Source organism: Anguilla anguilla, chromosome 2 (assembly GCF_013347855.1).
Source record: "Anguilla anguilla isolate fAngAng1 chromosome 2, fAngAng1.pri, whole genome shotgun sequence".
Taxonomy (NCBI): Eukaryota; Metazoa; Chordata; class Actinopteri; order Anguilliformes; family Anguillidae; genus Anguilla; species Anguilla anguilla.
Window position 1 is genome coordinate 52,145,595 of NC_049202.1, and position 24,239 is coordinate 52,169,833.

The window sequence follows — 24,239 nt, forward strand, 5'->3', positions numbered from 1 at the left end:
AATAATGCTACATTTCATCACTCATGTAGCCACTGCAGACCCTTTGGAAACTGGTTTTGCAGTTAAGGAAAGATTTACATCAAAAGGGGAAACTGACCAGGTGAAATGAATATGTGAGAAGCTGCAGAATATCCTTGTGGCAGATCATTTTGCATATTATTTGTTCGGTACAAGTGTTTTACACCTTTTGTCTTACACCATTTGAAATGGTGCTATTCTTTTCTCTTTAGAACCTACGAACTACATAAGCAGAATTTTAAAAGCAGATGGGACTAATATTTAAAACGATCACTATGTCCGTAAGTGTCAGGCCTACCTTAGCCACAGCAGTATTCTTGATTGATACATTGCATGAAGGAGAGAAACATGCAGTAATTTCCAACCATATCTGTCCTGAGCAGAGAGAAGTATGAACTTGTTTGTGCACAGGCTGACATCTCCCTTCTAATATGAGCAACACCACAAGTTCTTGTTTGTTCATCTACACGGCCAGCCTCAGATACACATACTGTATTTTTACAGTCAAGTTTCAAATGCATAAACTGCTTGGCCACTAAATAAAAGGCAGCACGCAGAAATATGCTTTTGTGAGATGCTTTAGGAATACAATGAGAAAGTCCATTCTGTATTTCACTATCGTTTTTTCCCCGGAACAAAAATCTGTAATATTCCCCATGAAAATTGAATCTTTAGGATGAACAGACTGAGTCGGCTCCAGTGGTCTGTTCCCCCTTAAAAAAATATAGGGTCTCCCAGACTGCAGTTAGGGTCACATTGTCCAGAAGTGCAGATTGAGGTGCTGCGGCTCCAGAAGGTGAACTGAAGCTCCCGGAGCACTACAGAGAGGGGGCCTGAAGCCAGGGAGGGGGTCTGGGGTGGAGAGGATGTAGTCGATGCTGAACTTGATCTCCGAGTCGGGTTTTCCCAGGGATGGGTTGAGCTGGGCCTGCCTGTGGCTCGGGTCGGTCGGGTAGAAGGGGTCAGTGTCCAGCTGCCTGACCGCGGGCCCATGCGGGCCGTCCACGGGTAAGAAAGGCTCGGCCGGCTCCCGGAAGCCCATCTTCACATTGCGCCTGCGCCGGCGGCGTCGAAAGTTGCCGTTCTCAAAGAGATCCAGCATGGACTCACAACCTGTGGCAAATGTCCAGTAGTTACCTTTCCCTTTCTCATTGCCCTCCGTCCTGGGAACCTGCAGAAAAATAGATGAGACCTGTCCTTTCAGATTTATTCCACAGCTCAGTTCTTTCCACATAGGTTTGCTATTAAATTGGATGCCCGACTAATGTGTGCAGTGTTATTATGCTATTATGCATTTTCACAAGTGCTACAAATTTTAATTTTGAGAAAACCTGGTCTGCTAACAGTTTGTGCAATATAGCATTTATGCATTTATTTTGGACCCTTGCACTGGAGCCACTGTAAATGAAACCTGGAAACTAGGCACTTTAGCTTGACTCCAGATTTGTTGTAAACTCCTGAGACACGATTTAACAAATATGGATGTGGAGAGAAAATTTAGAAGTTTGTATGCTTCTGTGTACAGATTTTCCAACTCAGCATCTGTGAAATCACACACTGGATTAAAAACAGGGACAGGTGGTTTCAGCTCTCTTAGAAAAATGAAATGAAAAAATATTTGCAACTTTTTAATATGAGGCCAAAACTGTAACCTCAACGTTAGAGCGCCATATGAGATGTGGACACAGCTCCCCCTTCATCACTAGCAAGGCAACTTTTTGTGGTTGGAGCATCTTGACGAGGAGAGCTCTTCTTTGCTGCATTAACTGTTAATCTTTACAAGCCAGTAGCTCAAAGAAAACCGAGAGTGCGTTTTGCCATCTGCCGCTATTTATGGTTAAAAACTCGCTGCTTTCTGCTCATTGCGCGAGTGAGGCCACTTTTATGCAGATGCCTGCTTTCTACAATTAACCAAAAGTTCAGGATCTTGAAATAATACTCGTTTTAGTCGCTATAAAAAATTGTTATAGGGTCAATTCCTACAATTTTAAAATGATCAAGGCCAATTGTAAAATTTAAAATCAGCTGAAATAGGCTACTAAACAGTATTAACTAATTAAAATAGTTCATTCGAAACTTTAGCCACTGAGGATAATATGCTATATTGATATATATGATATATATATTTCAGAGAAAATTAAACTGAACGCAAAATTAATACAAATTACGAAACATTGATTAACCAAGTTGACCTCACCTTTATGAAACAGCTGTTGAGGGACAGGTTATGTCGAATAGAGTTTTGCCAAGCTCTCTGGTTAGACCTGTAGTAAGGAAACCTCTTCATTATGAACTCATATATGCCCGATAAAGTGACTCTGTTCTCTGGGCTCTGCTGAATGGCCATTGCGATAAGTGCGATGTAACTGTAAGAGAAAGAAGAATCCGATTACTGATACAGAGTACAATTTAATAAGAAATAATGCTTACTGTTGGACCAAAATGATAGAATAGAAAATGTTCAGTTTAAACAATGTGCGGAGCTAAAATAAATCCAAAGAATGTGCTTAATTGCGTCAAAAAGTAAATTCTAGTCTATTTAAATTATTGAAGTGAAATCACCCTCCTGCACACTTAACTCAAGTTATTAGATATAAGGTTTAACATGTTGTAATGACGGTTGAAAATTACACTGCGTAGTACAGCATTACATTTAGTAAAATGTAGATTATCATTTGTAGCAAAGTATACATTTTCATATATTTAAAAAATATTAGACTGAAATATTTACAAAACGTATGTTATTGTTAATAATAATAATAATAATAATAATAATAATAATAATAATAATAATGTTTCTAAATGATTTCATGTTTTGAAATTCGATTATTTAAAATATGTTGCTTATAGGTTAAACATCTTATGACTCTTAAAAAGAAGAATACAAAAACAATAAGGCTGCACTTTCTATAAACATAAGCGAACACTCCAAAGATAGCCTAACCTACCGGGTTATTTCACCTAAAGTAGGCATAATGAAACACAGGAAAAGGATGCCAGTACATCTGGAATATTGGATGTTTGCGTACACTTTCATATTTATTTGAAATACATGGAGGCATATATGGCATTTGCGCAAGAACAGCGTCTAAATCAATCGTAATATAATAATAATAATAATAATAATAATAATAATAATAATAATAATACCTGTAAGCAGGTCGGCACATTTTCTTCTCTTCCTCAGTACTACAAGTGGGATATCCATCTCCGTCATAATTGAAACAGTTATACGGATACTGCGAATTATCAAACATCATTGGACTATGTCACTTGCACGGTGACAGTATTGATATTTCCATATATAATTATGATATAATGCCTTGCCTCGTCGTTACATAGGCTGCTTGAGCGGCCAATAGTTGCTTCCTTGAAATCAGTTGTTGTGTTACCTCTGTGCTGTTCACTATTAAGTCTACCTCTCCGACCAAATGACGGTTTCTTTTTGGAACAACCCGTTTCCCTCCACGGTTGTCGGTCCCTAGGTAGTTAAGAGCTGATAACAGAGTAAATTGGCGAGCTCCCACAGCTTGCATGAACCTCTGAACCCGGGGCGTCATCAACTAGTAGCTATTAGGTCTCATTCTTTGAATCTGGGTGGTCCAAAATACGAGCATCACATATTCTTTATTTTCTCTGGTTTTCTTTTTATAGTCCCAGGTTCCTGACAATAAGCAAACAAGTGATTCAGGATTAACAAACACGTTCTTCATGTCCGCTTCCATTCTGTGACTTGATTGAGTTTTGGCTCTTAATGTTTTGCTTGTACACATCAGCAAGATGTTTTTTTTTTTTTTTTTTTGGTGCAGTTTCCTCAAATTGCAGAAGTTGCATCCAACAATGCGAGTTTTACAGATCTAATCTATAATACTGTGTAATGGGCATAAATTGTGTTTCCGTGACTAAAAGGGGGAGACGTGTGTTCAAAGGGACTCGAGTCAGAGCATTTGTGGGACTACTGTCAGGCAGCGGAGACCAAGGAAAATAGCCCTCGGCGCGAGGCCTCCGTGTGTGGGCTTTGATCTGGCAGATAGATGAATGTAGTAGCCCAGTGTGCGCTGGCATCGACGCGACTAGAGTAATTTAAGAAAAACTTAGCTGTTTTAAAAAAAATTATTTTCCTCTAAATGGAGTAAGCTAGTACAATTCCATTGCGAATTCCTGAGAAACAGGGGAAGGCATTCATTTTAAGTTATTTTTAAATATAAATGTAGTAATTGGTTGCTACAGTTGTTGCAGTACATGTACATAGCCAATGTTACTGTACACTGTAGCTTGGCTCACCTGTCAATATTTTCACATTAAAGCGTCAGTTGATCATTTTTAACCTTTGTTATCAAATAACAAAGGCTAAAAAATTAAAAATTGATTCCCAATATTGTTTTGACTTATTGGCCTAGGGGGCGGTGAACAGGATCTAACAAATAACATGCTTAAAAGTATGCAAGAGGTTCACAGAGACAAAGCAACACGAGGGCAAGAGTCTCATGAGAACTGTTTATTTTTGGGGTGTTTTGGTACAAATTGGTGGCAGTGATAAAGAGGAGAATGTCCTGTGGTGGGTTAACCTATAGAATGGGAGCCAACGGAAGTGCTCAGAGAGACTGGGCAGCGAAAGCATGTTGAAACACTATAACATCAGAATGTTTGATCAAGGCAAGATTAAGCCTGAGCTGGTGGAGTAATGAAGCTTACAGCCTGAAGGTTACCGATTCATTTCCCGGGTGGGGAAGCTGTTGTACCTGTGAACAAAGCATTTGAATTGGCAAACCTTGTTATCCTGTAAAATTACATGTAAACATTGAGCATTGCCCTGAACTGGTATGTCTTCTATGGCAGTAACACAAATAATGAAGTGCATTGACTACATGCACAACAGCCACATGCTAAATAGATAAGTCCATATTGGATATTGGAAGTGGATATAATATTTGAAAGTGAGAGAACTCCAAGAAATTTGAGAATGTCATTTGCATTCTGCTTCCAGCTATTTAAAATGATTTTGAATAGGTTCTGTAACTTGTGGACATAAATATTATACATAATAACATCTTTGTTTATTGATAAAATAATTGAGTTAGAAGTTAGTGTTGTAAACCAACAACACAAAGATGTTAAAAACGTAACACTTTATGACTTGTGAGGCTGGTTTTTCTCTGCACTTTTAGGACACAGTACTTGATCACATCATCTACAACAGTAAGCTTACAGAAGGCAATTTGTCAACATAATTACCTTGATTTAATCAACATCTGCTCTTAACTTTCAAACAAATACTGTACAATTGTTACATTTTCCTTTTTAACAAGCAGTTCGAGAAGTTCAGGAATCACCAAAATGAATGCATCAAACTCTTTCGAGAAGAACAAAAGTAATCTTTACATTTGTCAATCAATGTTTATTAAATTGTTGAGTGAATAAAGATCAGTATCAGTAGCTGAATGCTAAATATAAATCCAAAGTTTGAAGGATTCATGGGACATTTCTGTGTAAATATAATGTTTATTTATTTTTTTTTTTAATTTTTAAATAAATATATTTACCTGACCAGAATATAACTTGGTGTTATACATGAAAGTATAGTTAGCACAGGACAAAACTCTAATACAAACACCGCTGGCTTATGTTAAAAGCATCATGGCTAATTATCTGTGCCATGTCTGTTCTTTAGAACCATATAATGTGATATAATGTTTCATATATATTATGCAATATACAGAGTCTGAGTAGGGCCTATTTGAGCTTATTGATCTGTCCAGGCTATAATGCCAAGAAATTAACTAGCCTTTACATCATTACACTTATAAACGATATTGCTGTTTAATCAAATGTGTTTGTACTACATCTGCACTAGCAAGTCAAATTGCATTTTTCACAAATGTTCTTAGAAGTATTTGCAATTGATTTGTTATTTCCGAATTATTTGCATCGGGGTTAACATATAGTGGGTGTTTGCATTTATTTTTGCCACAACAGGGTGGCTGTGGCCATAACTGGAGTAAAGGGAGTTGGCAACAGCTAAGTTAATGACCCAAGTCAGAAGCTCTAAATCAGTGGTCCTCAACCTCAGTCCTGGGGATCCACTGTGTATGCTGGTTTTTTGTCAAAGCCAATCTCTTGATCAATTAAGGTTGTTGAACATGTATTTAAGTTCTAGCATAATTGTATGGTTAAACTTATTATAACGCAATACAGGTTTGGCTTGTTGCCATTTGCTGTCAGTAAACACCATTTATTTTATACAGATGGTTTCAGATTTTCACACTCTCAACAAATGGGAACAGATTTCACCTGTAAATTTGTAATCAAGCCAATTAAAAATGGAACCTCTTTCAAATTGAATTATTTGCCATATAGTACATACAGCACAGAAAATGAAGCATTAATTTAGTTGGACTGATTGAAATTCCTTGGATGTGATTATGGGGTATTTATTTTTAGGGCAGGACTATTTCTGGCAGAATGTGGATTTAAGAAGGTAAATAACCCTTTAACAAACTGCAAAAGTGTCTAATTAAAAACAATTATCAGCTTGTCACAATACACAATGGGTCCCCATGACCATATTTGTGAAACACTACTGTAAATAAATAACAGTAACAATATTTATTTACTGTAAATAAATAACAAAATATAGTACTAACCTAGATACTCAAATGTATTAAAAAATGTCTGGCTATTTGTAAAAAAAAAAAAAAACATTTTTTAGAATGGAATGTATTTAAGATACAGTCACTGATAGGCACTTGTAATCTAATATAACCTTTTACTTAAGGCTTATCAAAAGTACTTAGACACTCATTCATAGCTTTAAAATTGGTCGAGAGAAGTAATGGAATGAAACCTTAATATTCTGGCAGAAAAGAAAAAACCAGTCAACACAATTTGTGAGAGAAATCCAGTATTCCTGTCAGGAAAATTAACTTTGCTTCTGTGGAAATAATTATGATAATTAACTTCTAGATTACAAATGGCATTAATTTCTCTGCTTGAACTAATCATCAAAGCCACATGTTCACTTGAAAATTTATTCCAGAGAGATATGCGTACCTCTTTTGGACTGGTTTTTTCTTGTAAGTGTGATAGACGAGTTTTACTAAAAACATCACTTTCTTATGTTATTTAACTGTCAGGGAAGTCATCCACATAAAGCAGAAAGCGTGGCAGGTTATTTTGAGCATGGGGATGTACCTTAACACGAAGTGCAGAACATTTTGTCTGCTGGAAAAAGTACTGCTAAAAGTGTGCAATCAGATAATGGTCTCACAGGAGCCCTTGTGCATTCCCATGACAACATTTCCGCTGCTGGGCTGTCTGGGGCAGCTCTGATTACAGCACTTTGCGTTGTGGTCCCTGTCTCTTCAGATGCTTGTCAGAACTGTGTTTCCTTCATTCATGAAGCCATTTCTGGGGCTGTATTTATAAAGCAGGGCTGTTTCCCGGGGGCTGCAAAGTGTATCTGAAGGTTATCAAAACAAAATTATCTGACTGTACAGTGTTGGTAAACAACTGCACAGGGAAAACCTGCAGTCAGAACTTATAGTTTGTAGATGCAAGTGCAACTTGCAGATGGAAAATAGCCATTGCTCCATAATGTTGGCATTGTACGTTTCATTAATTGTTATTGTAATTTTGTATTCTTATTACTTATCATGTATAAGACTGTATCACAATAAAAACGTGTAACAAATGACCCCCTTGTTTCAACTACCACACATTATTTCACATTTCATTCAATTAATACCTTTTTTACAGAGCAACCAAGTAAGACCCAGTTTACAAAGCACTAATAGCTAAGTTTAATTAAGTAATAATTCACTTATTGAATTTGAGCAATAATTATAATCAAGTTGTTTCTTACTGTGTTTTGGTTAATCGCAGCACCGTAATACCTTGGCACCTTGATATAACCAAAAATAATGTTTTTAAAAAAATGGATAAATGTTACAAGGACTATGAGATTAAACACAGAATCTCTTAAATGGTCTACACTCATCTCACATTCCTTGGTATGCTCCCTGGCATCTGGCATAGGTAAGACCACGTCCTTAAATTTTCTCCTGTTTTTACATTCTAATAAAACCAAACCATGCATTCATGTTTATTAAGGCATGCAATGTAGTAATCTCTGCTCGCATATAGTATTCCGTTGTTGTTCTACATTAATTTTTTTGGAGAAAATCCCTATTCTATACAATTCGAAAGTATCCCCCCAATGGGCTTTTGTGATGGAGAAACAGGCATGATTATTTACTTAAAAAATAGACATAGATGTATTTTTGGTTTGTGAGTGTCATCTGTGTTTGGTCAATCTGTCTATTTGTTTGACTGAAAAATAATTATAATCATAAGTTTCATATTACTTTTGCTGAATGTACTTTCATAGTAATACATTTGGAAATCTATCGTGTATGAACTCTTGTACTGCAATATATCTTTTGATGGTGCCATGTGTAATTTAGAGTAGGCAATGCAAATGAGGGCCAATGCAGGAAAATGACCTTAGTGCTCAACAGCAATTATCGATGCCTGTCTCACATAGTGTTCATTTAAGGGCTGATTTATGCTTATTATTCATTTATATGCACTGTCCTGTCTGTTGAAATACTAGCATGATTAAACTGATATGCCATTAAATTACTACTACATGATTTTCTCATATTAGAAAATATAACTGTATTTCAATTATGCATTGTCTTGTATATGAAGGAAAATCAACATTTAAAAGTGTAAAATTATGATTCTTCAATGTTCAGAGTGCATTTTCTGTCAAGGTAGACACACACCTGGCTAAGTGTTTTGAAATATTGTTGATGTTTTCCTATATTTTTCTGCCACCTTGTGGCTAAATGTAATACTGCATCATAGCATCGGTATTGAAACAAAACTCCTTTGAAGAATGAATTTGTTGTTTGATATACATGAAGTACATACACTCATGATTTAGCATTTTGACATACATCCTGCCTGTTTTAAGACCTGACCCTTCCTTTGGTTGATTTTGGATGCCGGCCTTTAACCTTTCCATAGTTTAATACATATACAATATCGGTTCCATTTTAGTCTTTTAAAGTAAAACAACATTCTGCTGTCTTTAACATTAACTGCCAAATTTAAGCCTCTGTAACTTAGTTTTCTCCTCACCTTCATTTCATTCAGGAAATAGTACTCGATAGTTTAAAAAGTGCAAAAGACATTTCAATTTCAGTATATGGGCCTCCTTTTTACCAAGCCCTACATGTGAATGTGGAAGGGGAAGTCAGAGTGGGAGTGTGTTTACAGTGTGTACAGCTCTCCCAGTGTGATGTGAGATACATGGAGCTCAGCAGTCAGAGGCAGGGGAGGCAATCATGTTTCCAGCCTGATGCTAGTTGGAAGAGGCACTGCAGCTCCTGTGGAGATGAGCTGAATGAAAATGAGTACTGATTGCAGTGACTGATATATGTCCAGAGATGTATTTGAAGATTATTCCCTAGCAACATGTTTAAAGCACAATAAAGCAGCTGTGAACAGATACTCCGAGGAGCCTGACAAGGAGTGAATTACTTCCGTATAAGCTCTTGATTCCTTAATTTATCAAGACTATTCAGACTAACTGAGACTTACAGGGATGTCAACAGGACCATTGTATTCCTTCAGGAACAGGGATAGCTTATCCTGTTTTCAGAAATTAAGTTAGGGAAATTCTAAATGTTATAAGAGTTATAAAACAGACACGTGTATTGTGCACTGATATATAAATACATATAGGAGAGCATTATAAATATGCTATTTCACTTCTCATCTGGCTTTTGTTGACTCAATCAACTGTCCTTTAATACCATGTACAAATAAATGCCAAATACTATTGTCTTTGTGAGTGCATTCCTTACCACTGATTTTGGTACTAGCTAAACTCACCAAACTATAAAGAAAAAAAACCTTTGTCAGAGTTATTGTGTAAACTTTAACTGAATCCAAGCCATTGTCTTCTGAGTCATAGTTACTGAAAATGTAATAATGTTACAGGTGCTGAATTGCGATCACCCTCATTCCTACCATATCTGCACCCCACACCCCTAACACACAACACTTTTTGCCATTTTGTTTTATTGCACTTTTAACATGTTGCAAACAAATTCCACAGAAACAATGCGAAAAAGAAAAAAGAGCCTATTGCTGCAGAAATACAGCTTCTTATGTTCGCAAAGTATTTATAGTTATTTACATTGAACTATGAAAACCGAAGGAGAGATTAAGTAGTCTCTTGGCCACCATTTCCAGGAGAGGGTGGACTAAATCCCATGCCCTCATTACCTCTTTGTCTTTTCTGAATCTAGGTTAAAAAACATTTTTAAATGTTCTGTTTTGATAGTGAACCCAAACATTCAAGTATTTCTATCATATAATTGCACAGGCACTGGGTTTACTCAAATATTCATTCTCTGATGTAATTGAAATATTTAGTCTAGCATTGCACTCTGCTGTATGACACTAAATACATTTACACCCTATCTTTCTGATCAATAACAGATCAACATCCAGACACATCATAAAACAGAAACATTAATACAGGAAAAAATAAAAATAAAAATAAAATAAAAAACAATTTCCCTCTGTAATCTAAATTGATTCAGCCTTCAATAAATAATACAATTTCAGAAACAAAAGCCATATTATGAAACACAAGCATGTTGAGACAATGTGTACCTTGAAATGGTTTCTTCTGAAATGGATCTGACATATATTATGTTCAAGAAGGGTGGAACATATCAGTGTATGTATCGATTGTTATGCATTTGTAAAACAATGGTTGAGAAACATACGTACCATTGCATGAATCTGGCACCAAATATTTCAGATGGAAATAAGAAGCCAAGTTACTGTTTAACACTGAACTTCCAGTGATTATTGTGTATGTCTATTATCACAGACACTCAAGTCTGGAGGAAATTAAACTTAAAGCTGAGCCTGTAACTTGGCACAGTCTAATTTATACTTAGAGGGATTGCCTGTAAACTGGACGTGATACAAGAATGCCTTCCCTTTCCATAAGGTACCTTGACTAAATAGCTACTCTGTAGTAGATCATTCAACATGATGGTATTTACAATCCAGGTGACGCTATCGCACAATTCAAACAGGCAGTCCTTGTGTCTTTAAAAGGCCATGGAAAATACTGTAGGATATTGCCTTCATCCAGGCCTTGCCATCATTCAGGCGTTTCACAAAGTGTTGAGACAAACTTGCACATATCCACACAATATCTCTAAACAGTGCTGATCTTGAGTTAAAACTGCTGGTTTATACCTACTCACATAAGGGTCAGACACAATTCAACACATACAAAGGGTGAGGGATGCACACTTCATAGATGTAAACAGACATTTTGTTTGCTCTAAAAGTCTGATTTCTAAAGTTGGCTTAATTTTTAAAACACCTTACATTTGTATTTAAACAATTCATTTAAAATTTTAATGCATTAGCCTCTGTTATATTTTCCATGTTTGAAGTAATACAGCAACAGTTTATAACAAATGCCTAATATGACACAAGGTTATGATTGTTTTAAAGCTCAGTTAAAAACTGATAATACTGTAAAAGCATTATAAGTGACCATTTCCTATCGAGTCCACCAATATTAGGGTTCTGCACTGATCTCACAGAAGCATATGCATAAGCATATAACTGAGCCTTGTTCTAGGCTTTTGGAAATCAGTTTTCCCCATGGATAAATCAATGTTTAAGAGATAGGAATAAATGCTAAATTGGCACAATGTAAGGACAATAAAACAGCAAAATACTGTAGCTAATAGTCAATGGCAGTCAATAGTCAATTCACTGAGACTTTAACTGAGAGTAGTTAACCAGGCAAGCGACCTGACAAATAATTGCATCACCTTCATCATAAGCTACGGCCATAAAGGTACATAGCAACATTTGCAAACTGATCGATAGCTACCAGATTAAGTTTAATCAACAAGTTGTACACTGATAATGTTATACGTGAGGGAAATATTTCTTCACAAGTATCTGTTTTTAATGAAACGCACACCACAGGGATGGTGCTGCTGATAATGGCTATCTTCACACAGCTGACATCCCCTCAGATTTCCCCCTCTTCCTCAGCAGGGAATTCACATAATGGTACTGCATTGGCCATGCCTGTTTGTGCATGGAAGTGCACAACAGTGAATTACTACCATCCTCCACACTCTTCTAAAATCATATTGGGTTCAAATATCTCTTAAATTTTCAATTTTCTCACTGTGCTCATTGAGCAGCAATGGGAAAGCACACTTACACACTTACATCCAACAGAGTGGAGGCTACTGCTGTGACAATATGTGCAGAACCCTAATAGAGCTTATACATCACTGTTTGTCATAACCAGGTGCGTTTTGACCATATCAAAACACCAAATGACCCACAATTGGATTTTTACACCCTGTATTTTCTGGGAACACTTTAAGTGCACTTGATTAACCATTTTGACTAACCCTCTATAAAGCATGCACCTGGCTAGCACTTTAGTGAATTTGAATAAAGATCTGTTAAAAGTTTGAAAATGTCATTCAGCCTGGAAATATTTATAGATATACAGCCTGACACTGAATGAAAAGCAGAACACAATGTTGCCTCTCTGAAAGGCACCTCGGATTGGTCTATGAGAAAATAAAATCTGGGGAAAGGTTTTGTCTGAATTATAATATAAATATAAAAATCTGCCTTGAAAGGACCTTCTAGATGTTTAATACATCAAACCACTTTTGCCTTGAAATATTTGACTTTAACTTACATTTCACCAGAGTATTTTAAGATGAAAACAACAAGTTAAAAAAGTAGATGCACTATTTCTGTTTGAATGGCCAATTAACTTAAATCCACAGTACACACTTTTTATGCATAACAAAGTCTCTTTTTTTTAAGTCATTTTGGCTAAAAGCTTCTGCCGAATCAATAAATTGTAACATGGTGAATTTAAGGAGACAGTACACAGTAAAATGTGCAGTGCTGCTTCAACTCTACCGAGTACATATGACCACAGTATGGGCCATATGCACTCTGTAAGAGTTGATTTAACACTGAACATTTTACTGTGAAAAGAATATGAAGACTGTGATTTTACATGCTGTAGGTTTATAGTTGTTCACAGTTAATCAAACGTACCACTAATTTGAACTGATTTTATTATTATTATTATTATTATTATTATTATTATTATTATTATTTTGGACGGGACAGGGAATGAGACACACTTAATGACGCTTGATGTGTAAACAGAATCTTACTAGTTTTGTTCATTTCTAGTGTGTCTGAATTATTTACATCACAACACGCGAAAGAATAAAGAACTGTATATCTCATTGCCAAGAAAAGTGCCACTGGTGAGTTTCAGGGATAGCTGCTTCTTAGTTATGCAGCTTTGAACAAAATATGTGATTGCAATATATATAAACTGTACTGACATCTGAAGCACTTAATGATGAATCTTCCATGCAGAAAGTAGGGTATTATATCACAAATAATGAAAAAAGTAGTGTGGTTTCGAGTCAAACACAAAGATGGTCCATTTCTGCCTTTGTGCACACTATTCGGATAAGATTATTTTATGTCTTTGTATTGCTTTGTCACATAAAATGTTTGCTTTGTTTCTGGTTTAAGATAGTGAGATTTAATGCTGCTTTTTAACCTAACTAGATAGTTAATACTCCTGATATGATAGCAATAATAAACACTAACTAGTAATGACATTTTGTGGTTATTTTTCTGAAAAGAAAATGCTGATTTGATTTCAAAATCTAGATATTACATATGATTTAATCTAAGAAATGAGGGCATAGTTGACTAGGAATGTACTATGAGGATCATGGGCAAATTCAATAGTTTCAGGTTTAAAGCTCCCTGCCTCATTAAATAACAAATACTGTTTGTTCTAAGAGGGTAATTTGAAACAAAATTAGCAGTACGGCATATATAAAGAAATGGCTGCCTTTTCAGTCTCTGCAGTATATACAGTATGAAGGCAGTGTCACCCCTCCCCCTCTGCTTCTGTACACTGAAACTTCCCTTGACAAGATCTATCAGCGTAACCAGTTTTGTCAGTGTAAAGAAATGGATAAAAATGGTGACTTTTCAAATCAAATAAATATGCAACACAATAAATAACTTCAGGGCAATTAATGTTGACAGGAAAAAAATGATTTTGGAGCAAACCGGCACTCCAAAACCTGAAAAAAACAAAGAAAAACAAGGAAAAAAAGACAAGATCAAACAAGACTGACAACAGAAAAGAAATTGGTTCTTCTTCCTTGTATGTACCGTCAAATATAAGCAATAAAACTTTTTTTATTTAATAAGACCATGTCTATCACCTCATTTATGCATGCTTATATATCTGCACGTATGACTACAGCATATAAACACACCTACACAGGTGATAGCGGAATAAAGGAGTCTTGGAATTCATTGAATTCAAAAAGTAGCATAAATAAGCGTCTCTTGCAAGACTTCCATGGTGTGTTTTGAGCAGGCGGGAGGTTTTCTCTCCCCTTTTTGAGGCCTACTACCTCCTGCTGGGGGCCGTGTGAGTGCTCTCCTCATCCTGGTCGTCCTCCACCACGTTGACGTAGCCCTCCTTCTCGATGCAGTCAGACAGCACCTTGAGGACCAGGCGCAGGCGACGGTCCATGGCCTCCAGGTGAGGCTGGATGAGGACGGGGGTGAGCCTGTCCTTCAGCAGGGACTCCGCCATCAGAGCGCTCAGCTTGTACTCCTCCTTGGCCAGCAGCTGCAGTCTCAGATGTGTCGACTTCTTCACTCTGTGGGGGAAGAATGGTCAGTATGTGATATGTGATAGGGCTTATTTTAACCCTCTCAGTTTCAAATAATATTTTGTCTTTAGTACAGATAGTTGTTGTATATTTGCACTTGTTTAACACACCTACACCTAAAGTGCACCTATGGTTAATCTAGGAGAAAATATGAAACTACGGACACCTGACATCCAAAATCTCATCCAAAATTATGGCCATTAATATGGAGTTGGTCCACCCTTTTCTGCTATAACAACCTCCACTCATCTGGGAAGGTTTTATGCTAGATGTTGGAGCATTGCTGCAGGGATTTGCTTCCATTCAGCCAGAAGAGCATTAGTGAGGCCGGGCACTGATTGGGCGATTAGGCCTGGCTCACAGTTGGCTTTCCAATTGATCTCAAAGGAGTTTGGTGGGGTTGAGTTCAGGACTCTGCGCAGGCCAGTCAAGCTCTTCCACACCGTTCTTGACAAAAGCATTTCTACATGGACCTTGCTGTGTGCTCAGGGGAAAAATCATGCTGAAACAGGGAAGGGCCTTCCCCAAACTGTTCCAAATACTTTTCAGAGAGCTATTTATGAAACACTATGAAATCTGCCATCTGGATACATTTTAAATGGTAAAATATATAAAATATATCAAAGCAAGCCATTTTTTTTCTTAAAATTTTTTTTTTTTAAACAAAAAATGAGAATGGATGATTGACTTACCGGCAACATTGGCTTAAAGGCACAAGAATTGAGAGCTCATCGTGGGAATGCTTTCCAAACCTGAAATAGTTAAAGAGGAAATTATGTTATTGCACACAATGTACACTATTGACAACTAAATTATCAATTGTTCATACAACAAAAACCCTTGAGTTGAGGCTGACACATTAACTACATGAGGTAGCAATCTACCAAAGACCTTTACCACATGTTCCATACGGGGACAAAAAAATAATCTGTCTGATGCATTGTGTGCTCCCATGTGCCACCATCTAACTCCTTCAATATGAGCTAAACCCTGACAATTTGCAAATACACCACCACCGGGTAGGGATGTGCTACTGGATGAGGTGTGGTAGATGTGGAAAAAAAGTGCAAATGTGTATTTTATATACAAAACTGTGCCCACCAAACTAAAATTAAAAAATGTGATCAGTATCCACAGCAGGCTATCCTCCCAGCAAAAAATAACCAAATAACTCACACATAAGGATAACTGCTAGCCATATATACTTGCAACACTGCCCCCTTGGTGTGTTTTCCGTGCTGCAAGTAAATTTGCTGAGTTACAGAAATAAACCGGTAATATTGGACATAACATACAGTGCCATGCCGTGGGTAAAATGGGTGTTTGATAACTCGTTTCATTAAATAAACAAAATTTAAAAAGAAAATGTTTTGTGTTTCCCTTTGTCTAACATTACATTCTGAAACCATTCAGTGTGACACGTATACAATAACAGAGAAAATCAGGAAGGTGGCAAAAACTTTTTCGTGGCTGTACCCGTATAGCAACATCATTAACATCATATGATGTTAATTAAATTAACTGTCGGAGTGTTGTTGGTGAACATGGAAATTAAACCAGAAAAAAACAAAACAAAAAATGAAACACCACACACCGTTCCTAACACTGCTTGTGGTGTGCTACATTACGTCTTCCTCAGATGAGGGGACCGGGGCAAGTGAAAAAGCAAGGACACAATTTTTTAAAACAAAAGTATGGCACGGTTCACACCTGGATATAATTGATACTAGAGCTCTTGGAAAACTGGGAAGGTTTTATGCTGTGTGTGCAAATGCATGGTAGAATATTGTTTTCATAATATCTCTATGTGTCAGTGTTTTCCTTGGTTTATATGTACGCTACTATTTGAGTATTTCTCTTACAAAGTTCTCATTTAAGACACAAGATAAGTAAACACTTCCTCACCCTCTGCCATTATCCAGATGGATAATAAAGGTCTCATTTCCAAACTTCTCAAATGTCTCGTAATGATGACGATCCATATTTCCTGAGAGGGGAAAACAAGTCAGATGTAGGTATAGGTTTTAAAACAGAGCACAGGAAGTTACACTGAAATGATGACATATGTAACCATATATCTGAGATCGACCACAGTGATTCCAGGGACATTGCAGCAAAAAAATAATAACAATAAAAATTGATACAGATATTTCAGAAAATGTTGGTTTTGACCGTGGTGTAGTTGCCAATGAGATTACTTTCTTGCTGCACACTGTATCACTTCTTGACCAATTAAAAGACAAACCAGAGTGGGTATACGGGATAGAGGGTTTTTTCAATGGAGTTATCTGTGCATCTCACCCATCAGGAAGTCAAAAATGGTCATATCCATGATGTCCAGGAGACGTGAGCCACTGTCATAGGGCGGTGTCTGCTTGACCTCTTCACAGTAATCAGGGTCAACTTCCCACCTGTCAACGGACACAGGAAACACAACGTGGTCAGACTGGAAATAAAAGACCTCTACCATGGTGACATACTTGCCCACATTTATAGTACAAATTAAATATAGTAGTAGCAATCCCATAGGGAAAGGAATGGATACTTCAATAATTACCACAATAAAATCACAGAAGGCCAAATTACAGTTACTTTAAATATTCCCCGTCAACCTTTTTCTGCAACTACACCAGTATCGACATTCTAGAGTTCTGAGAGCCATTTATATGTCATCATAAAATACACGCCATCCCCTGGCCATAGGAGGCTGAGCCACTTTATAATGCAGCTCAGAGATGGGATGGCCCTGTGGCTCAGAGTGGCTCTCTGTCTGAACAAACTGTCATTGCCGCAAAGCCCCATAATTCCATCTTCTGCCCTGCTGAGGAGAGGATTATTGCACGACAGAGTTCTGTGGGCTGCAGCAGTATCTTCTGAGATCAAACAAGGTGTAGAGAGGCATATGGGAGCCACACATATTTGGGATGTGAATGTATTATTCTGTGAGCGGCCTCTTCAATCACAAATGGTTTTCCTTTTCTCTATTTTTTCTTGACTCTTGCATCTCCTGGTCATCCTAGTCATCATTTATGCTGAAAAAGCTTAGGGAATTACTCTAACCGCAAGGATACTGCCAGCTCAAAAAAAAAGACTGATTCACTATTTTCTTCTGGTTCATAGTTTTGTACTGGTCAGAGATGAAACTGCCGTTTATGGAATTTGGCCACAGTATGTATTTGCATTTTGACTGTTTCCATAAATATTCATAGGAATGAAAAGATCATTGACCAAGGTAAGAACAAATGAAGGACATTCCAAGAGGAGGCAGCAGATGGAAACGCATGAATGGATGGAGAAGGTTAAAAATAAGGATAAAGTGGAGTTCGTTTTAGGGGTATGTTTTTCATAAGATACAGTATAAAAGTATCACTCAATGCATTTCAATGAATAACATTTTACAAATAAGGCCAAAGCCCGAAGTAATTGTTTTTAGTTCTTCTGCAAAATAAGTGGACTAAAATAGTGTGTGGACATATAATTCTGAAATGTAAGAATGGAATTAAAATATGCCAACTCTTGATATATCAACCAAAAGAAGATGAAATTTGAATTTATCATTCACCCATATAATTACACTTAAGACTTAGGCATTCATAGTCAATGGCTCCAATTTATGGCTGCAATTGAAGGTTTTAGCTGCTGTGGTCTGATCACATGATGCTACCACACAACTAGCCAACTATTTATTTTGTCAGCTGTAGCACAGGGCTAAATGCAGCTTCCTTCTGGTCTTCTATGATAACGGATAAGAGAGATTTTTCTTATCTAATAAAAAAGCACATAAAGAAGAGGGAAGGACATGGTATATATGTACACATGCACATGAGCCATGCTATTTAAACACCTTTCTGAGGCCCTTTCAGGTTTCCATTCCTCTCTGTAATAACCCCAGTTTGACTGACACTGGAACCGTGACAAGTTTAGTCCTGTGCAAAAAAAGGCACGGCCTCCGCTCAGCATATGCACTGTCCTTCAGCATCAACCCAATGCGCAGTATTCTGTAGACATAACTTTACCCGCACAGTTGCTTCATTGCAGCTTATAATAATTCAGCCAGCTGTGTTATAGAGTCCTTACTCTGCTTTCTTGCGCTTGTGGTACGAGCGGCGCCAGGGGTTCCTCCAGGTCTTGCGCTTGGCCAGGGCCAGGTCCGGGAGAAAAGCGGCCAGGGAACCTTCGATCTGATCTGGCTTCCCACACAGAGCATGCTCTGTGGAGCAGTAGTAAGAGCACTCCCCATAGAAGCAGATATTGTTGGCTGTAGGGAGGGATAAGGTAAAATATGATTTGCAAGGTTCCTCATAACATTCACAATCAGCTTTGCACCCACACGGCCAATCCTGTTCATCTTGCCCCGAGAGAACAAAACAAGATACATAAAAAACTGGAACAAAACTAAAAAATGCATATGGCTTGCCAGGACTTCTATTTTAGGCCCTGGCTTTTCTTTTCCATCCTTACAGCTGCTCACAGCTGTATATCTTAAAGAGTGGCCTGACAAATCTCTGCATGTCTTCAGAGGGAGTTATGCACTTTGGCCTTGTCAAAACAGATCTGGTTCTTTCCATTGCCATCGCTCCCTCTGCTATTATAATTCACGCAGCTGACATCAGAGTAAAGACCCCTCACAAAGCCATTTGGCCATTTTTATTATTTGTGCCACAGAGGAGCATTTAACACTGAGCCTGACATTTCAATTATTCACCATGCACCCAGTCTCCAAACCCTTAGCCCCTCCCACCCGCAACCATGACAGAGAGAGTAAACTCCTGAGCCAGTTTGCACCTGGGGAGACGAAAAATGTCCTCCACAGCTTCTTGTCTCGGGTTACATCCCGGATCTCCTTCGTCATGTTGACCAACCTTCCAGCCACTGGGGGCACTCTCCGAAAATCCAGGATCCTGTGAAAATCGAGGCCCACATGCTTGGTATAGAAGAAGAACCGCTCACTGCACGAGGCCATGATAGATTTATCATTGTGCACACAGCCTAAAATATCAGCAGTCAACACGTCTGCCACTTCTGACTCTATTCCAGTATTTTCAGGCCAGTGCCAAAGATAAGGCCAGGGATTCTAGTGGTTTCCCTATGTTAAGTGTTAAAGCACAGAGATTGACTTCAAATCCCCAGATTCGCTCCGAGGAGCACCCTGACACACAGGCTCCACATTTCCCAGATTCCCTCAGGCTTCCCAGCCAGTACAGCGGCCAGCTCTCATTGGTGCTGCTCTGAATTTCATCACTGCCACAGAAGTATTTGCACTATTACCAAGAATTGCACTCGGGCTTGTGAGAACATAGAGTTATCTTACTTTAAATAATACGGAAACCCCAAATCTTAAACTGTTTCCTTCCCACATGCTACCCATGTGTGCTATTAGGAAAGAGAGTGGGAGCTGGGCCAGTGTACCAGAGCTTAGATCACTGGAGTTTCCCTTTATTTACAGAACTCTCTCATTAGGCATGTAATGATAAAATTGCATACTGAACTAGGCTTGGACAGAGACTGCAATGACAGTAAATCTTGGCCTATCCACCAATTACGCATGATAAAGGAGCTACTAGTGGCTTTTCCCCTCTTAGATGGCTCTTCTCTTGATGTTGGTTCATGAGAGAAGGCATGTTTGAACCTAAATGTGTTTTATTTTTAAGAACGTATGCTTAGTGAATGGCATCCTAATTTAATGAAGCCCATACTGTGACTGCATCCTTTTAAAAAACAGATGGTTGTGTTTATCCTCATTGTGTGCCAAATAAAAATGAAAGCAAATGCATTCCTCCTTTGCAGCTATACAAAGTAAGCCTGTTTTCCCTGGACTTTTTTTGCCTAGGCAGTCCTAACTGTTTTGTATTTCAAAAATATCCTGTGCCTGGATCATATGCATTTTCAACATTAATTGAAAATACATTTTTATTCCTCTTACACTGCGATAAAACGCTTTCCTGTCCAATGGTGGAAGAATGAGGATCTAATGTAATAGTTTAAAGTTACCACGAGAGGGAGCTCTGACCAAAGTAACAATGCTGTGCACGGTCAGCTTGTGTTTAAATCAAAGCTGCAATGCTAGACTTTTATTTTACAATCTATCATGAAAATAATTTCACACTTAAGCGCTGCAAGAAGTGGCAGACTAGAGATGGTGTTTTCATTGCACAGACACACAGATCGGACAGGGGTGTCACACACTGACTCATGGTGCAAGAAGGAATAACCATGGTTGTTCAAAACTCAAACAGTGCTGAAAAAAATAAAAGGGAAAACAAGCCTGTTAATAAACAATTTTACTGCACTAATGCAGGACAATGAACAGTCCCTCGGATGCAAGGTACCCATGTTTGTCCCTGAACCCATATACATGTTCCGTCCTGCAGACACAATCGTATAAATAATTCATGAATTTATGATATCGCACTGAGCCCGGCCCCGCTGAGCTTAAATGAGCTAGCAGGGGTGGAGCAGGCCTCTCCGTTGCTACGGTGAGTGTCGCCATGACCATCCACTGTGCGTGCCACCCGCTCATTTTGTGCCTGTGCTGCCATTCTCTCAGCGCGTTCCCACGGAACGCCTCCTTTAAAGACCAATCCTGGAAACTACCTAAACGGACGCAGCCAAGGGCTGGGGCTGGAAGTGCCGAGATGAAAACTCTCGGGACAACAAATTGCGTAGTCATGTTGATGCCAATGACAAAGAGGCGTTGTGTTGAGCCCACTTCCAGTCAGTTATAATAAGGCTCTCTGAGGTGGCATTTGGAGGTTAGAGGCAGCGGAGTGGAAACGTGTAAAAAAGCGCTGGCTTCGCTTCCCCATTCATCACTTTCTTCCTCCCCCCACGCTCCCACGTCTTCTCTTTGTTCAAGTCACCGGGAAACCGCCATTCTAAAACTGTTTCCCTTTTAATCCAATCAGATAATTAATGGTGTGCCAAATATTGTTAAGAAGCCAGGATTACTGTGGCCTCGGCAGGACCCGGAGGCCTCTGCATACCCAGTGATGGGGATTTAATTTATAACAGAAATAAAACCTGTTCTTTTGGGTAACCCAGGCCGTCTTATATTTAGAAACACTGCGGGGCCTAGCATGCTTTCGGCTTCCTCCCTCTTCCCACACACATGCCTGCTTTACCGCTGACTGGACGTTTCACAGCGCCAGATGTGCAGCTGAGGGAGAGGCCTGCGCGGTCTGCGCGGCCTGCGCGGCCTGTGTACGGCGACACCGTGCCTGAGCAGAACGGGCCTGTGCACTGACACGGCCGTCCGCTCCCGGGCCAGAGGGGGCCAGTGCTGACGCTCGCTGAAAAAAGTGATGCAATCTTCACAGAACTACTGATAGAGACAGTGAGATAATGACAGCAGCGGACGTGCACAGACTGTACTAACAGGGCCCGGTTATGAAACCATCAGTTTTCCAAGACAGTTTTATCTGCGGCAAAGAAGTCCTCAGCACAGATCTGGACCACCGCTGTATCACGCACTTTCAAGCCACTACTTTGTGAGGACTTTTTAACTGTGGAATTGGGTGCTGCCAGGCTCAAGGCTGTAATTTGTGAAAGATGGGCGCATAAAAGCTTGTGTTGGAAAGCATGGTTTGAGTTGTGCAAGGTGTTTCTATGCATATATAAGATTAGGGATCTTGTTGTCTCCTCATTTCAGGTTTCAATCCAAACACATCTACGTCTGAAAGGTACTGAGGGGGATAATTACGCAGTTGATACGATTACATTTTATCAAAACCTAATAATGATCATTTTAATTAAGCAAATTCCAGATTTTGGCAAAGGCTTGCGCTCTGGAGCCCTGTAAAATGCGATAGCACGCAGCCGAGGCACAGAGACTCCTCAGTCATTGTTGAAAGTGCAGCCGGTGGCAGGGAGACATCGCTCATTCACAAAGCTCCACTGTCACCGCGTCCTTGTGATTAGCATCTTTTGTGGCGAGCGCACAGGACGCCTCTTTTAAAACAAACTATCTGTGCCACCGATAGAGACACACACGCGGGAGCATGCTTAGCATTTCAGCTGGCATTTAAAGGTCCAGGTGTGGCATTTACCTATCCAGATGAAAGGCCGCAATTTCCGCATTGTGCCTCTCAAAATCGGAGAAGTAGAAGAAGTCCGGCGGTGTCTCTTGCTCCCTCGTTTGCCTGGAAGACACAAGTGAAGTCATAACGTTAATACCTCTGATAAATAAAGATACCACCAATAGCCCGAGATAGTTTGTTGCTTCAGAAACCACAGCTGGGCTTGTAAAATTGTACAGAAGGTTGTGGAGGGAGACTGATGATTTGTTAAAACAGCATCCAGGCCCTGTTTCTGTAGGGCTTTGATCCTCCGTGGATGTCTGCAGCACACTGTCATTTTCACTGGCAGCTCCTGTGGGAATACAGGCTTTCTCGGGGGATAAAAAATCTTTTGACTTTCAGACTTTTCAAAAGTCAAATACTTGTAAGTATACTATTTTGCCGTGGAACTACAAGATCTGCAAATTGACCCATCACAGCAAATCACGTTGCTTTTTTCATGTTTGCGGCATCAATTCCAATGGGTACTCCATCACACCCTCAAGCCAGCAACTTTAGGGCACATCATCACACAGCAATTAGAATTTCCACGACAGTAAAGATGATGGATCATATCCAAGACCCATGCATCACAGTGCTGTGTCCTCTAAGTTAATTACTGAGTTTTAAGCAGGCATATGGTTGGTTAAAACATGGAAAGGGTAGATATACTACAAAAAACATATCTCCACAGGAAGTGATCTTGTTAGGCCAGAAAAGGGGGGTATGATGCCATCCTGACCAAATTAAACCAATGTTTAACTTGGTGAGGATCCTGGGTGGCAGGAGATGCGTTCTTTGAATGAGAGACGAGGTTAAACTCACATACCAATGATCACAGTCACCCATAATACACATTTTGCAGGTTTATAGCCATACATCCCTGCAGACAGTCCCAGTCCTGCTCAAAACCAGACCGCCTAATTGACTGATTTAAAAAATCCCTCCTTCCCCACCTTATTCCATGCACTCTGGTGCGAAACTGGATACCATGTATTACCCAGAGTGATGCATACTGTAGGTGCTGTGTTGTCTGCTCCCAAACTTTTAACTACACTGTCTAGTGTAAGGTCAGGAGACCCGAGTTTAAACCTTGCAGCCTCCCCTCTGAGACGTTATATTGGTGTCAGAAGTAATACAGTGCCTGTGTGTGTCCCCCTGGGGGGTCACAGTGTGAGCCCTCACTGCTGCTAAGATGGGGCAGTGTACCATGCAAGTCTGAGGCTAGTGACGCCACAATGTGAAGGTTCTCTACTGCCTCGCTAACAGTTCTGGACCTTTACGGAAAGTGGTATTGATCTCTCCCACTGTGTGGGAAACTCACATTCAATCCTCACTGGCTCCCTGATGGGAG

General features: G+C 39.0%; 2 protein-coding genes across 3 annotated transcripts in view; both read right to left on the bottom strand.

The window, feature by feature from the left end:
* Positions 1-611: 611 nt before the first annotated feature.
* Positions 612-3,537, bottom strand: foxl3 (forkhead box L3). Of its 2 annotated transcripts, none has more exons than XM_035407160.1 (3): positions 3,169-3,537; positions 2,216-2,282; positions 612-1,189 (listed from the first exon to the last, which is right to left on the bottom strand). In XM_035407160.1, the coding sequence occupies exons 1-3, from the start codon at positions 3,276-3,278 to the stop codon at positions 770-772; spliced, it is 597 nt and encodes a 198-aa protein (XP_035263051.1). In that variant the 5' UTR covers positions 3,279-3,537; the 3' UTR covers positions 612-769. The 2 variants fall into 2 exon arrangements, with proteins under 2 accessions (XP_035263051.1, XP_035263050.1); XM_035407159.1 differs by having other exon boundaries at positions 2,216-2,384.
* Positions 3,538-9,944: 6,407 nt separating this feature from the next.
* fam20cb (FAM20C golgi associated secretory pathway kinase b) overlaps positions 9,945-24,239 on the bottom strand; it is a 50,536-nt gene continuing 36,241 nt past the window's right edge. The window contains exons 4-10 of the mRNA XM_035406153.1: positions 22,877-22,969; positions 19,617-19,732; positions 18,909-19,089; positions 17,133-17,242; positions 16,737-16,818; positions 15,524-15,583; positions 9,945-14,819 (exon numbers count right to left, since the gene is read on the bottom strand). Coding sequence (XP_035262044.1) covers positions 14,564-14,819; positions 15,524-15,583; positions 16,737-16,818; positions 17,133-17,242; positions 18,909-19,089; positions 19,617-19,732; positions 22,877-22,969 — 898 coding nt within the window. The 3' untranslated portion in view covers positions 9,945-14,563. The remainder of the gene's footprint in view (positions 14,820-15,523; positions 15,584-16,736; positions 16,819-17,132; positions 17,243-18,908; positions 19,090-19,616; positions 19,733-22,876; positions 22,970-24,239) is intronic.

Bases quoted from the DNA above. Each gene is read 5' to 3' on its own strand.
- foxl3 (XM_035407159.1), bottom strand. From the start codon at position 3,278: ATGATGTTTGATAATTCGCAGTATCCGTATAACTGTTTCAATTATGAC. The intron at 2,385-3,168 runs GTATTATTATTA...TTTCTCTTACAG, and splicing joins ATGTGCCGACCTGCTTACAG to TTACATCGCACTTATCGCAA. The intron at 1,190-2,215 runs GTGAGGTCAACT...ATTTTTCTGCAG, and splicing joins TCAACAGCTGTTTCATAAAG to GTTCCCAGGACGGAGGGCAA.